At 39.6% G+C, this 14,719-nt stretch overlaps 1 protein-coding gene across 1 annotated transcript in view; it reads left to right on the forward strand.

Moving 5' to 3' along the window:
- The window catches only part of CHKA (choline kinase alpha), a 29,993-nt gene extending 15,816 nt beyond the window's left edge, over window positions 1-14,177 (forward strand). The window contains exons 3-12 of the mRNA XM_067540484.1: window positions 261-314; window positions 5,684-5,797; window positions 6,876-7,009; window positions 7,367-7,471; window positions 7,892-7,950; window positions 8,967-9,054; window positions 10,539-10,647; window positions 11,235-11,341; window positions 11,842-11,923; window positions 12,816-14,177. Coding sequence (XP_067396585.1) covers window positions 261-314; window positions 5,684-5,797; window positions 6,876-7,009; window positions 7,367-7,471; window positions 7,892-7,950; window positions 8,967-9,054; window positions 10,539-10,647; window positions 11,235-11,341; window positions 11,842-11,923; window positions 12,816-12,875 — 912 coding nt within the window. The 3' untranslated portion in view covers window positions 12,876-14,177. The remainder of the gene's footprint in view (window positions 1-260; window positions 315-5,683; window positions 5,798-6,875; window positions 7,010-7,366; window positions 7,472-7,891; window positions 7,951-8,966; window positions 9,055-10,538; window positions 10,648-11,234; window positions 11,342-11,841; window positions 11,924-12,815) is intronic.
- The last annotated feature ends 542 nt before the right edge of the window (window positions 14,178-14,719 follow it).

Raw genomic sequence — 14,719 nt, forward strand, 5'->3', positions numbered from 1 at the left:
GGAAAATACTTAACTTCCAATATTATAGGAGTGGCTTGATCTCAGTGGCACATCCTTTTTAAAACTTTGGAGTGAACTACTGTATGCAGTGAGATGAGTGGTGTGATCAGATGTTGGAGAATAGTGTTGTAGATATTACTGATTAAGTCAGTGGAGAGTTAAATAGCTAACTGTAGCTGGCTTTTTTTACCCCCTCTATTCTGGTGGTTGCTGATCATGTTGGCTTTCATCTTCTCACTGTTTGCTTTTCTTATTCATAGAGGTCCTGTAATAAAGGAGGATCAGGACAGGCTCAGAAGGAAAATGACTTACAGGTAAGTAATACCTCAGGTTAGGTTTGCATTCCACAAAGATGTGCTCATCATTCTAGACCATCAAATAGCCCATCCCAATGTGAGTATGTATGACCGCTGCTGCTCTTCGTACTTTGCTGCCTTTCCCAATCTTCTTTCCTGCATCTTAGTCCTGTTGGTTAAAATGCCAAAACTTGGACTCAGTTTTCTGTCTGCATGCTAAAGAAGTTTGTGACTTGAATAACATTTAAGTCATCCACATTGTCTCAAAGTTGTCAAAATGTTTTTTGCATATAGGCATATATGCTAATCCTACACAATGTTAAAAATTGAATTTACTAGTCTATAAAAAAAACCATTTGTGCAGAATTCTCATTCCTAGCTTAACTTCTTGGGACCAGACTGGTAGAACGCCCCTGGGAGTTGGATTCGTCCTGAGTAAGGAGTTGTTGAGCATGAACCAGGTGTTCTGTAGGCCATTGTGCAAAGCACTTCTGCTATCCTCAGTCACTTCCTTCTTGACCATGATTGAGAAGGGAATGAAACTTAACTGCTCTGATCCAAAAATATCACCTTTTCTCAAACCCTTTGCCTTTTTAGGCATTCCATCTGAAACGTCTAAATTCTTAAGTATTTTTCTTCCAGTAAGGCTTTGTAAATATTAGTCTCCATGGTAATGTAACAGGATTTTCAAGTGTGCCTTTCATTCACTATTTCCAAACAATACATGTGGATTAAGTATATGAAAGGTAGAGAAGCAGGAAAGCTTAATCAGCCCCCCTGTTGTGAAAGTTCCTAGAACAACCACACAGACCTAGCTTAACCTTGTCCTATTTCTAATGCTATATTCTGGACTATGTCCTTGGAATTTGTTCCAAAGCAGGCTATTCCCTGTTCTTAATGTAACTTTTAGTTCAGCAATAAAACCCCACACATACTGTGATGTAACATATGGATGTTAACTAATGAGGGTCAGACTTATTTTGCTTATATGCGGATTGATGTGACTGCTTTGGATTAAACCCTTGGGCTTTTTAGATTCTTTGCACACCATTGGTCTTAAAACACCATTGTAAAAGCTTTTTAGTAAAGGGGGCAGATCTCTTCCATAGGAATGCCTAAATTCTAAGTTTTTTTCTTTCGAATACTATTAAAACAATTTAGTAAATTTTAGAAGTATGTAGTTGTGGACAATATTTGTCTCACTGTTTGGCTGTTAATGCAGCTTAGGGCTGGTTAGGACAAATGGGGAAGCCATCTCTTAGTGCTTTGTGGAGTACCTGGAATTCCACCCCCTCATGACTGACTCACTTCTCACGCATCAAAAGTTCTAAACCTTCTTGATAACTTGGAATGAGCAAGTGATCTATACAAAAGCATGATCCATTGTTCCGCCCCACCACCAAAGCATGACTTCCTCACCTTTCATTGTCTCTAAGTATAAGAATTCAGTCTGATATCTTCAGAAAAAGTATAATTCTGCTTTTCTGAATATACTTTTTTAATGATTCCCATATTTCCCTCCCAGCTTTCTTTAGGATGAAACAATCAAAATATTATCTAATGCCTAAGGAATATTTGACAGGGCATGGTCATCAGGAGTAAATCAGTTATTCCACCTTTAGTCCAAGAAGAGGGGATGGATTATTAGGAATCCAGTCAAATACCTTCAAAGATGTAGAATTACAGATGAGCAGTCTCTTCCACTTTGTCTAAGACAAACATGCTTTCTATATAATTGCGTACTTGCTTGGCCCCATCACCATGTTATCTAAGTATCTTGAGAGGAGAGTGCCACTTCATCTCACAGAAATATGAAAGTGTAACTATCCAGATATTCAAGTAAACTGATGCTGCCCCAAATTGAGGTTTCAAGACTTAGCCTATTCATAGCTATGTACTCTGGGGCATCTATTTGTTAAAAATCTGGTGCCTCTGCTAAATTTACCTTGTTGAATGTCTATTCTAACTTGAATTTCAGTGCTTGGCAGAAGCCTCAGCAAGGGCATGTGAAATTATGGAGTATTTGTTAAATGCATTAATTCTGCCTCAGGAAACTGAGATGGAAAAACACTGCATGAAGGAAGGGGGCACAACCATTATGCGCTGCACGTCATACTCATCTGATTTACCACTGGAAGTATTTTGAGATCCTTAGGCTTTGCCTTCTTATATTTTATCGCAATATAAGATAAATACTTGTGGATGTACCTGTCTTTCTATCCTTTCTGTCTTGCACTGTAGAATATTAGAGATTTGCAAGAAGGCTTCCACCAGAATTCCTTAAAACTAGTACAAAAACTTCCCTGACAAGAATACCTTAATTTAAAAGGTTAGTCACTATGGTATCTGATTGTAATGTACATAAATTTAGAAGTAGCAGTCCCTCCAAAGACCTCCCAAACCTAGATTTAAGTTCCTTACTAAGGAATCCAGTGTAGATGGTATATTTCCAAAGGTATGTTAATGGGGCCATTCTACCATGCAGGTTTGGAGTAATTTAGCAGAGGAGGAACTGTCAGTTCCCACCATTTCTGCAGACATTAGATGTGTCAGGAAGGGGCTTCAAGAGTAAAGGATTTGGCAGAGGGAGGAAATCAGAAATCTGTTTTTCGACCTCTTGAAGACTGCAGGAAAGGGATAGCCTTAAGAGGCTTAAGATGCCCATACACCTCCTACAAGCCTTGGATTTATTGGAGGATCATCCTGACTCCTAGATGTTTTGACTCAACGTACTTGAGCAGACATCAGCATATCTGTTCATGCTTGGTTTATGTTCTCATGGATTTATTCCAGCTCTGGGGGCTAGAGACCGAATCAATACAGCTATAGCCCAAACTATAATACAAATACAGTGAGGGCAGGGAAAGTGTTGTGAAGTCAAAACTTTAGGAAATAAAGAGAATATCATGGAGAACAAGACATGAATCAGGAGCCAAACAAAGAGAAAAGGCAGAAGCAAGGCAAGACAGTCTCCAGAGTGCATTTCCTCCCCTTAAAATACTTACAAGAAAAATACATTCTGCACCTCACTATCTGAAACCACTGTTTTCAACCTCTCTAATGCCAAATAATGTTATGAAGAGCACAGTATGAAAATTGTCCTCATTCCTTACATTGTGTAAGCCTCTGCCCAGAAGAGCTATCTTCTTACGTTTGTACAACTTTAATCGGTATTCTGATTGGCCCTCTGGGTTTTACAATATTACATATAACTTCCTCTTACCATAACAGGCAGATCCTATGTGGTCTCTTCCATATTATGGTTCGTACATCTTTATATAGAGCTAATCTCTCCCATGGTGACCGCTACACTTCTGTGATGTTGACCTTGAGTGTTGAGCAACATTCAAGAATGTCATCCAAACTGATCATAGCTGACTTCATTCTAAGCTTCAGAGGAAGGGTTGGGGGGGACCTGGGGAAAATTCCTTCACTACTCCAAATATGGTGATAAGTTAGACCCTGAGCATGTGGTCAAGACCCACCTGCCAGATACCTAGGAAAGAATTCTCTGTAACTCAGAGCCCCCCCATCTATTGTCCCATCACCAACCATTGGAGATATTTGCTGCTGGTAGTCACAGATGAGTTATGTTCCACTGTGGGCAGTCTCATCATATCATTCACTCCATAAACTTATCAAGTGCAGTATTTAAGGCTGTTAAGTTTTTTGCCCCCATTGCTCCCCTTGGAAGGCTATTCCAGAATTTCATTCCTCTGATGGTTAGAAACCTTCACCTAATTTTAAATCTAAACTTGATGGCCAGTTTATAACCATTTGTTCTTATGTCCACATTGGCGCTTAATTTAAATAACTCCTGGGTATTTATCTCTCTGACAGAGAGCCATCATATCTCCCCTCAACCTTCTTTTGGTTAGGCTATGCAAACCAACCTCACTGTGTCTCCTCTCCTAAGGTTGGTTTCCATTCCTTATATCATCTTAGTATCCCTTCTCTGCACCTGTTCCAGTTTGAATTACTCCTTCTTAAACACGGGAGATGAGAACTGCACACAATATTCCAGGTGACACTCTGGTTCCAGATGCACCCTCTCTGGTGCCTGAAGACTTCAAGGCACATCAGAAGCTCTTAAGATGAACGGCTTCACTGTGGAAGTACAAGCTGGGTTCGTGCAAGAGAATATCCACAAGCTGGTGGACATTCTTCAGCCCTTTACCCCAGGGAGAGACATCTTGTTGATGAAGCACTATTGAAGCCTACCAAGGCTTTGTGGATACCCTAACTTCTTTGATGCTGACAGCAAAGTGTATGGACAAGTAGTAGTATGCCCCTTTGCAGGCGATTGTTTTTATGAACATTCTGCCCCAACTTGTGGAGGGCTATTTCATAGCTAAGAAATCATTGCAGTCTGTGCTCAACATAGTTGATGCAGCTGCAAGGGTTATGGCATCAGCAGTCACAATGAAAAGGACATCATGGCTATAAAACTTGGGAATGGCTCCAGATATCCAGTGTGTGGAAGATGCATCTTTTGATGATTGAGTTCTATTCTCAGACAAAACAGATGAAACATTATGCTTGTTTAAGGACTTGTGTGTAACTCTGCTCTTTGGAAATTTATACCCAAGCTCCAAAAGATGCTATTTCTGGGTCAGCAGCAACAGCAATGCAACCCCTAGCAGTATTTTAGAGAGAGACAGTACCAACCAAGATTACCGTTTTAACAGGGAATAAGTGTCTTTTGGGGAAATCTGGGTCTAGTTTTACCCAGCCAGCCTGTCCCACTCCCATCTTTGGAAAGGCAGCCTATTTGACTTGTACATTGAGTTGAACTTTTTATCACTGGTGTGATATTCTCAGTCTTCTTAGTTTAGAGACAGGCTCTCTCTCTTCCACAGTGCTTGGGAAGCAATAATGGTGGACAGATGGATCCTAAGCACTGTGGGATTGAGTTATGCCATTCAGTTCTCGCCATCCCTCCCATTTGTCTTATTCTGTCGCTTTTCAGGGACCCCTCTCATGAATCACTGCTGTTACAGCAGGTCCAAACTCTGTCTCCTCTGGGGGCTATAAAGGATGTTCCACATTGTGGAAAAGGATTTTATTCTTACTACTTGATCTCCACCCTTAGAGTTGCGGGAGGGGAGGAATGAGAAACACTTTGCCGGTTAACATCAATGGGCCTTTGTCATAATTTCCTCCACTAAAGTTTCCTCCTGAAGCTGTAATACTGCATGACTTTCATGTTAACATTTCTTGTATTGTGCAACCTTAACTTTGTTGTAGGCTTTTTTTAAACTACATCAGCTGGGGAGTCAGTTTATTTAAAAACTGATCCTAAACAAACTTTCACTTTTGTATCTTTGCTCTAAACATGTGTAACTTAACTCTTTCGTGTAAACTTCTGTTACCTTAATTTTATGCAGGGTGCAGAAGCCATGGTTCTGGAGAGTGTTATGTTTGCCATTCTTGCAGAGAGAAATCTTGGCCCAAAGCTGTATGGAATCTTTCCACAAGGCCGATTGGAGGAATTCATTCCAGTGAGTCCCATTCATGATTAGTCAACAGGCTAGTAGCTTAGAGTGTTGTAATTGAACATGACCGGGGCATCTTTGGACTGTATACCACAGCAGAGATGTGGGAATGAAATATTTGGCACTTGTAATTGTTAGCTGTAATTTGTTGCTATAACTAGACTTCCTGACTCTAATTATAATTCTTGGTAGGAGGGAAAATGTCTCTCTAAAAATTTCTTCACCGGCTGTAGTTTCTTGCATTGGATTACTCCTGGGGGAATTCTGCACCTAAAAATTCTGGGCCAAAAAATTAAAAATTCTGCATATTTGTCAAAATAACACCATATAATCACACCAGTTTCAATTATTTTGGTAATTGATTTCAAAATACAAGTCAGCAAGTATGTCTGTAACAATAGACTACAAAAAAATATTCCCCCAGAGCCCAAGGGTACAGAGAGAAATAGCCTGATGCTGGGTGCCGGGCTTGTACAGAGTTTCCTGCATGTTGCCTCCTTCCTTCAAGATGTGCTGGGAACCGCAGCTACCCCAGAACCCTCCAGCTCCTCCCCACCCCAGCAAATGTCCTGTATTTGCAAGCTGGAGAGCTGGGCTCTGCTGGGTTCAGCAGCCCCTAGTGGCGCCAGCACCTCTGCAGCGCCAATTTTGAAGGGAAAAATGAAATTCTATGCACAACACTAATTCTGTGCAAATTCTGCATTGCAGAATTTCCCCAGGAGTAACTGGATCATAATAAACATGGGGTGAAAAGCTACAGAGCAGCCATTCTGTTAATGATCACAAGAATGGTGCAAATGGATTTGTTTTTATTCTCTTCAGTGATCCTTAATGTATGCCCTGGACTCTTGCACAAGGGTATAAGACTTTGGTGTGGGATTTGACCCTACAGGCCAGAAGATCAGAGGATACCAAATAACCCTTAATATAGTCCAGCTAACTTAAACTTCTTCCCAGACAAATTACTTCATGAAGGTTGTGCATAATTATAACCCCTGATTCTGTTATTTCAGATCTTCAAAGTGACAGTGTTCATGTTTCTCTGTCCTTGTAGCTCTTTCAAGTGTGCTTTATTTTGTTACAGAGCAGAAAGTTAGACACTGAAGAATTAGGCTTACCTGATATATCTGCAGAAATAGCTGAGAAAATGGCCAGATTTCATGGTATGAAAATGCCATTTAATAAAGAACCTAAATGGCTTTTTGGAACAATGGAAAAGTAAGTCTTCTCACTTTTATTTTAAATTTTAAAACAAGTGAAAAAGACAGCAGCTAATGACCATCTTGATGGGTAAAAGTCTTTTTCTGCTTTAGAGGTTCTCATCTGTAAACTGATAGACCATAAATCATTTCTGTAAAATACCTAACACCTTTATCTGGTGGAGTCAAAAAGACTTGCTTAACTCTTCTGGAGTTTCAATTTGGTGCATCTTGATTTTGAAATCTTATTTTTAAGATTAAACTAAAGAAAAAGCTACAAGTTCTCAACTGTAGTATAAATGGCATTCAAGCTTGGAATATTAATTGTACTCAAACTTGGTATTCTGTTTTACAATTAACTTTATTTTTTGGGTAGGTATCTAAACCAAGTATTGAGGATTAAATTTACCAGGGAATCCCGGATTAGAAAATTGAACAAAATCCTCAGTTACAATCTGCCCCAGGAAATGAAAAGCCTAAGGTAAGATTTTAGCTGCTTTGCCACTATTTTACATTAATTTATTAATTACCAATGACACTAGAGAAGTGACTGTTTAATTATAACATTGTATTAATATAGTTCTCTAAATTCAATAACCTTACATTTACAGGTTAAGAAACTGTTATGGTTCCCACTGCCTCCACAACTGTCCCTTGTTTGTACATGCTTGCAAACAGTATAATGGTGCATTCTGTAATAGTGTGAGATGGTTGTAGTAGAACCCTATTTCTGAGTATCCTGATTTCTGTGTTCTTAAATTCTCAACCTATGTGCAACATTAAAATGTTTTGTCAGAAATACTATGAAACCTGGAGTTCATGCAACACAGTTTTAGTTAACTGAATCTAGAAACTCTAGTCTTAATTAGTTCTTCATTGGCCCTTTGCTCTTATTTTTCAGATCTATGCTTGAAGCTACTTCATCACCAGTTGTCTTTTGCCACAATGACTGCCAAGAAGGTAGGATGGCACTACTTTGGCAACTAGTTTAATACTGCAGTTCTAAGATAAGCCTTTGATTATTTCTTGCTAGATTTCTGCTAATACTGTTTTGGGCTACATAGATAAGCAGCATAGCACAGTGCACGAAGGTAAATGTCTTGGACCTCATTACAAGAAAGAGAACTGAACCAAGAGTTTTAAAGCCACAAAAATTAAAGGAGGAAGACATCAGGCAAAATTAAGAAAACATCTAGCTCTAGTTAGATAATACTGAGTAGTGAAAAATATCTCATCACTTGAAATTTAAATTCAGACTTGATGCCCTAGAACAGCGGTTCTCAACCGGTGGTACGCGTACCACCGGTGGTACTTCGAAGAAGGCTGGGCGGTACGCAAGCCGTACCGCGCCGCCGAATCCACCACCGAAAGTCCATGTCTCTTTCTCTCCCCCCCCCCCCCCCCCCCCCCTGCGAAACCCTGCTGCCACTGCTGAAAGTCCCCCACCCCCACGAAAAGGGGCAAACGGCGGCAGGGTTTCGGCAGAGGGCATTGTTCCCCCCCCCCCCATGTAACCCCGCCACCACTGCGAAACCCTGCTGCTGCCGAAAGTCCCCCCCCACCTCCTTTTTTCCCCGAGTGGTATGGGGGGGGGTGAGAACCGCTGCCCTAGAACATATACTTTATGGACAAATCCTGCTTTGTCAAGCAGACTAAATAAATTTCTGCAGCTGATAATACAATTGCTTTTTTACAAACTTTCTTTAACAAAATCTATTCAATCCTGTGAACTCTGAATCCTTGAATTATGATGATGGGTTAAATTGGGGGAAGAGGCAGGAGGTAAATAAGCTTGTTACAGATTCAATGTAAGTATCCTGGTGCCTTCATATCGTGTTGCTTATCTGTTTGTCAAAAGGAATGCCAGGATCCTTGAGCAAAGTTTTGAAAACTTTTTATATTAGTCTGAATTTTTATCAAAACAATTGCAGTGATTCTGCTTGCTACATCTTTGTGTTTTCTCAAAACTCTTTCAGGTAACGTCTTGCTCTTGGAAGGCAGAGAGGATTCTGAAAAACAAAAGCTAATGCTTATTGACTTTGAATACAGCAGCTACAATTACAGGTAAATTGTTCCAGACATAGCAAGACTTTCCTGTTATTTGACAGGGCTGGAACTTTAAGTACAGTAAAAGGAAATGGTTATAAGACTCTTTTCTAAATCTAATTTTTTCCAATGAATTGTATTTATCTGCATTACATTGATAGTTTTGTGTCCTACCTTTTGATTCACCAATGTCAAAAGTTCTGAGCACAGGCCAAACTGGTAGTCTTGCAGGTGCCTATATCAAGTAGTCTGAAAAGCCAGACTACTGCAGTTCAGTTCACACAATGTTTGGCTTGTGATAACATGCCTCCTAGATATGACTGTTCTTCATAAATGGAGCAGAAAAAGGAATAAAATCTCTTTAGAAGATGCAAGAGAGCTCTCTCTCAATCTGAAAGAAGTGACCCTTAGTGTAACATCTAAGTAATGTGTCTGAAATCTTTTCTGCATACTTTTATAAATTCTGCTAAATTTCTTTACCTTAATTACTTCCACTGTTCTGGTTTTTTTCACCAAAACCTTTTTCTAGTAGCTTGCTACTTTCTTTTGAAATCCATTGTTGCAGCAGCCTTGTTCTAGCACAGGAAGATGATCCATTGTGTTACTCTGTTCTGAGGCAACTTCAAAGTACTTTCTCATGCACTTCCACCTACTGCATTTAAGAAAAATGCATGAACTACTGGTGTTCTGAATGTATCAAAGTGCAGCACAAGTTTCCACTTCCTGTACATGAACACCTATGGAACTAACTAGTTTAGCAATTTCCGGAAATATAAGGGCTCTTGCTACCTGATGTAAGTAACTTCCCATTGCTTTTCTTTCTCACAATCCTTTTCTGATTCCTTTCTTCCTGCTATGTGTTCAAAGATTATCTATTGGGATGTTATATGACAACTAAAATGCCCTTTTCCTTCAGTGTCTTTCTGACTTAGTCTTAGTAAGATCATATAGGTGTCTTTGCCAAATTGAAAATTATGCTCTAAATGTACTACTCCATTAAACCGTCTCCCACCAGAAACTTAATTGAACTCAAAATGTCAGTGGAGTATTAGCCATTTGTGTAGAGATGAATTTTTATTAATAAATGACTCATGATCAAAATTACCTCCTGCAGTCCATAAAAAATGCTGCCAAACAGTTCAGTTCTTCAGTATATTGGACCCTGGGTGTTTTTGAGTTAAGGTCACAGATTCTAGTACTGCTGGTATACTGCACACAAACAGCAGTATCAAGTTCTTCTGCATGGACAATAAGGACATTGGCTTTTTAAAGCCAATAAAGCTTGTTGGGGCATTTTGCTCTATTTGCTTTGTTCTTTCATGAAGAAACTTGTTTTGAGCTGCCAGTTCTGATCTCATATTTGTACAACTTTGGTATGAAGTTATGTTCTCGTTATACTTTATAATACAGTCTTACATTATTTGCGCTAGTTCAAAATTGTATTTGTAAATATTCTGGAAACATGTTGAACACTGTCCTAACTATTGAACTGTTCATTTCAGAGGATTTGACATTGCAAATCACTTCTGTGAATGGATGTATGACTACACTTATGAAAAATACCCATTTTTCAAAGCCAATTTTTTAAAGTATCCCACAAGGATGCAACAGGTAGGTGAATGAAAGTCAAGTTACCTTCAGATGTCATTGTCCACTAGCTTTAAATCTGATCTGTCCTTCCTAATTACAAGTTTTGATTGTTAATGCATCTCCTGTTCACCAAAATTCCTCCTCCTGTCTCTGGATGTCGTAGTCACTTTTATAAACTTATGATATGTCGATGTACAATGCTTTTAAAAAAAAAAAAAAAAAAAGCCCCAATAAAAAGCTTCCATTGCTGCCAATAGCGTTCCAGGTAGAATGTTTACTGTGCTCCTTCATATACAGTGTGTCCTGATGTTCCTCTGGTTTCAGTGACAAAGCACAGTAGCTTTGGGTTGAGACCAGAAGCAAAAGGGTTAAACAGAATATCAGAATGGTATCTGTAGAACTAATGGGGTATTGTCTTTTATATACTGAATTCCTAATCTGTGGCATTGTTACTTGGTGTTCAGGTTTTGAAATGGCCCAGAACTGTCAATACTCAAGTTGTCTGTCTTGGAGAAAAATGAACTTAGGGTCTGTCTAAAAATTTAGCATACTAATATTAACTATTCTTGAGCCTATGCCTGACCTGTTTCCATCACTATTGTCTTTAGCTTCATTTTATCTCCAGTTACCTGGCTGCATTCCAAAATGGATTTGAAAATTTAAGTAATGAAGACAAGTCCAAAACAGAAGACGATATGTTGATGGAAGTAAACAGGTAACAGTGCAGCGCTGGCATTCTGCCTACAGTCAGCCTGCTTAAAACTTGTATTTTGATGTCTTTATAGGGTTCACATTCTTGCATCACTGAGAAATTTCTAGTTGGGATTTGCCTTAAATAGCTCTTCCAGAAAAAATGAGACCAAACCCCTCTAACAATTATAAATGAGTTTATTTCATGTAAAACTGTTATGGTGGAATGGAAATAGTGAGCTGTAGAAGTTACTAAGGGCATTATACAGATGATTAAGCTGTGCTATGAAAAACTGCCTTAAGAGAATAGATTAATCAGTGGGATTACTGATGTCCTAATTGTGACTGCTTGGAGCAAGAAGGAACTCTTCTGGGATGCTCAGATATAATGCATATCTGAACTCATCTAAAAGATAGCAAGTTAAAATTGGCACTGTTGGTTTTGACTCTGGCTGGGCTACATACAGTTAACGTGGGACACTAGCAGAGTATCTTTCAGCATTTGTTTTGTTTTGTAATTTGCAGGTTTGCCCTGGCATCACACTTTTTATGGGGCCTGTGGTCCATTATACAGGCGAAGATTTCGTCCATTGAGTTTGGATACATGGTATGTTTTTGAAAGAGTATGATCTTAACCTTTCATTTCATTAAAAGTAAATGTTAATGTACACTAAAGAGTAATTAGTAATTTTATTCAGTGTTGCTTTCTTAAAAAAAATAATTTACTTGCCTCCCACATACAACTTTAGTTTCCTTCTGAGTATAAATAGACAAATGTCCATCTTCCTGTAAAGTGACCATGCCAAAGTCAAATGATACTGCACGTGGTAGTACAACTAACTTCTGCTAAAACTCTCTCCAGTAGTGAACAGAAGTAGAATTCTTTTTTACTCCCAGTGAATGGATCCTTTCACATTCCCAGACATATTCTCCTGTAGTTGAAAGGATTGCAGCGGCTGCCCTCCACAGTACCTGACTAACACGTAAACAGTGGATTTTAGTTTTAATACTCGCTTTTTTTGGTGGGGGAAAAAACAAATCTTTCCATAGCTTTCTTAAACTTTTCTAGTCAGGCTTCCTCTCTGGGACTAAGAATGATAAAGATATTACTGTTTAGTTACTTTACAGGGGAGAACTTGCTGATAAAAGGTTTAGTACATTTTAACAGTGCAGAAGCACTGGCTGTAAGCTCTTTTCTCTTGCTAGACGAACTTACACAGACATTAAACTAATTAATAACCAAGGGTCAGATAGGATGCAAAAATGCTACTAAACCTGAAATTAGACTTTAAACAAGTGTAAGATTCATGTCAAAAGGTCTCTACCCTTGACCCCCAAATACTCCTTGGCAGTGGAGCCAGGAAGATAATACAAAAATATTTGTATCTATATTCATATTATATAGTCTCCTAAACTGCAGACAAGATGCATGTAAATCATAGCAGCACACAACTGACAGTGTTCGTTGGGTAACTGATTATTTACCTCATTTTATTTAGGACTACGCACTGTCAAGATTTGATGCATACTTTGACCAGAAGAGGAAACTTAAAGTGTGAATGTTAGAAGAATGGACAATCTGTTAATGTACTGTCAAAGAAAGCAGCTGGACAGAATTTCCACTGTGCTTAGGCTACTGTATCTGTAATGAAGGTTTCAGTGGATTCCAGGTTTTTTGGAATGCAGATATACAATTGTGAAGACTGTACAAAAATCACTTGGTTTACTTGTTCACAGTTTCATAAGAAATCTTTGGAATGAGATTGGGAGGCAAAAGTATAATACAACAGTGCAATATGTTGAAATCCTTTTAATCTAAAGGGTATTTTATATTATGGGGAAGCTTACAGTTAAGTGTGGAATACCACATGCATCAAGAGCAAACAGTGTTACTGTGGGTACTTAATTTTTTGTTTTTAGGGGTTTTATTGACATACTGGTAAATGTTTTGTGACCAGAACATTTGTAGATGGCAATGCATTGTAGACACTACTGGTCAATGGAAAGATCAATCGTGTCTGAGGACAACAGTTATACTGTGAAGCTGGCTGAAAGGCCTTACTGTGAGTTAATTGTATTAGTCTCATCATGCCCCCTGAGCGCATAGTCTCCAAAAAGCTGCTGGTATGTTAAAATACTTAACAGCAAAATGGCTAAAGGACACATTAAAACAACTTGCTGTCAGGTGCTGTCTAAATATAGATGAATGTAGTTGTCATGTACATGTCTTCGTAGAGTGAAATACAGATGAATCTTAAACTGGAAATTCCAAAGATATTTGGGATGACAGCTTTCACCGGGAACATGCTTTATTGGTCAGTCTGTCTATCTAGCAGTATTGCAATGTGCTGTACATGAATCTCTCCAGGCTGGCAGCCCTGGGATGAGTACCTTGAATTACTCTAGCAACCCCCTGATAACTGGAGTGGCATTAACAATACTTCCAACTGGAGCCAGTCCTCCTTGATGGTGTTATCACATTACAGGTCTGTAAGGAACACGTGTTGGGGTAATGGGAATGAAGGAAATAGTCAGAAGAGACTCCCCTTTCCCTCAGAGGGTGTGGGGAGGGAGAGACATTTTTGACCAACTGAGGCATATTGTGGGGGCACTCTTTTCCTGGTTAAGCCTCCAACTTTAATCTATTTCCAGCAATCCAGTGAAGTTGAGTGGGAAACAGTAACATGATGTTGAAACATGTATATATCTGAAATCTACAGCATATGTGTAAATGTTCTCTGGAGAAATCTTTAGATTTTGGGAATTTGTTTTACTTTGACCATTGTTTTTTTGTTTTTGTGCTTTTTACCAAGGCATACTGTATTATATAAACAATAAATTTTTTAATTATTACCCCTATACATCTGTGTGGAAGATCGTGTATCTCACATTTGAGGGAATGTGCAGTGTGTTTGCTATATAGCATGACTTGTTCAAATTGCCACTTCTGATTCTTTAGAGCAGGGGTGGGGAACGTCCGGCCCGCCAAATCATTTGGTCCGGCCCGCAGCGGGCCGTATAAGGCCCGCGAAATTATTTGGTTTGGCCCTGGCGGCGGCGGGGAATTCGGCGGCGACGTGGTTTCACGGAGGCAGCGGGGTTCCGTGGGGGGGGGAGGCGGTGCCCGCTGCTGAAACCCTGCCGCCGTTTGCCCCCTTTCGGCGGCGGGGGGACTTCGGCGGCGGGCACTACCCCCCCCCCCCCCCCCCCCCCCCCGGCCGCCACTGTGAACACACACACACCCCGCTGCAGAATTCTTCCCCGCCACCAGGGCCACCATCAGGCCCTCAACAGAAAAAAGGTTCCCCACCCCTGCTTTAGAGGGTCAGTTTGCAAAATACTTTGAATTTGTAACATCTTTCATTCAAAAACTGTAACGGCAAACATTGATGCTGACGTTACT

This window comes from Emydura macquarii, unplaced genomic scaffold (genome assembly GCF_026122565.2).
Source record: "Emydura macquarii macquarii isolate MOO-44397 ecotype Brisbane River unplaced genomic scaffold, CSIRO-AGI_Emac_v2 contig_587, whole genome shotgun sequence".
Lineage (NCBI taxonomy): Eukaryota > Metazoa > Chordata > Testudines > Chelidae > Emydura > Emydura macquarii.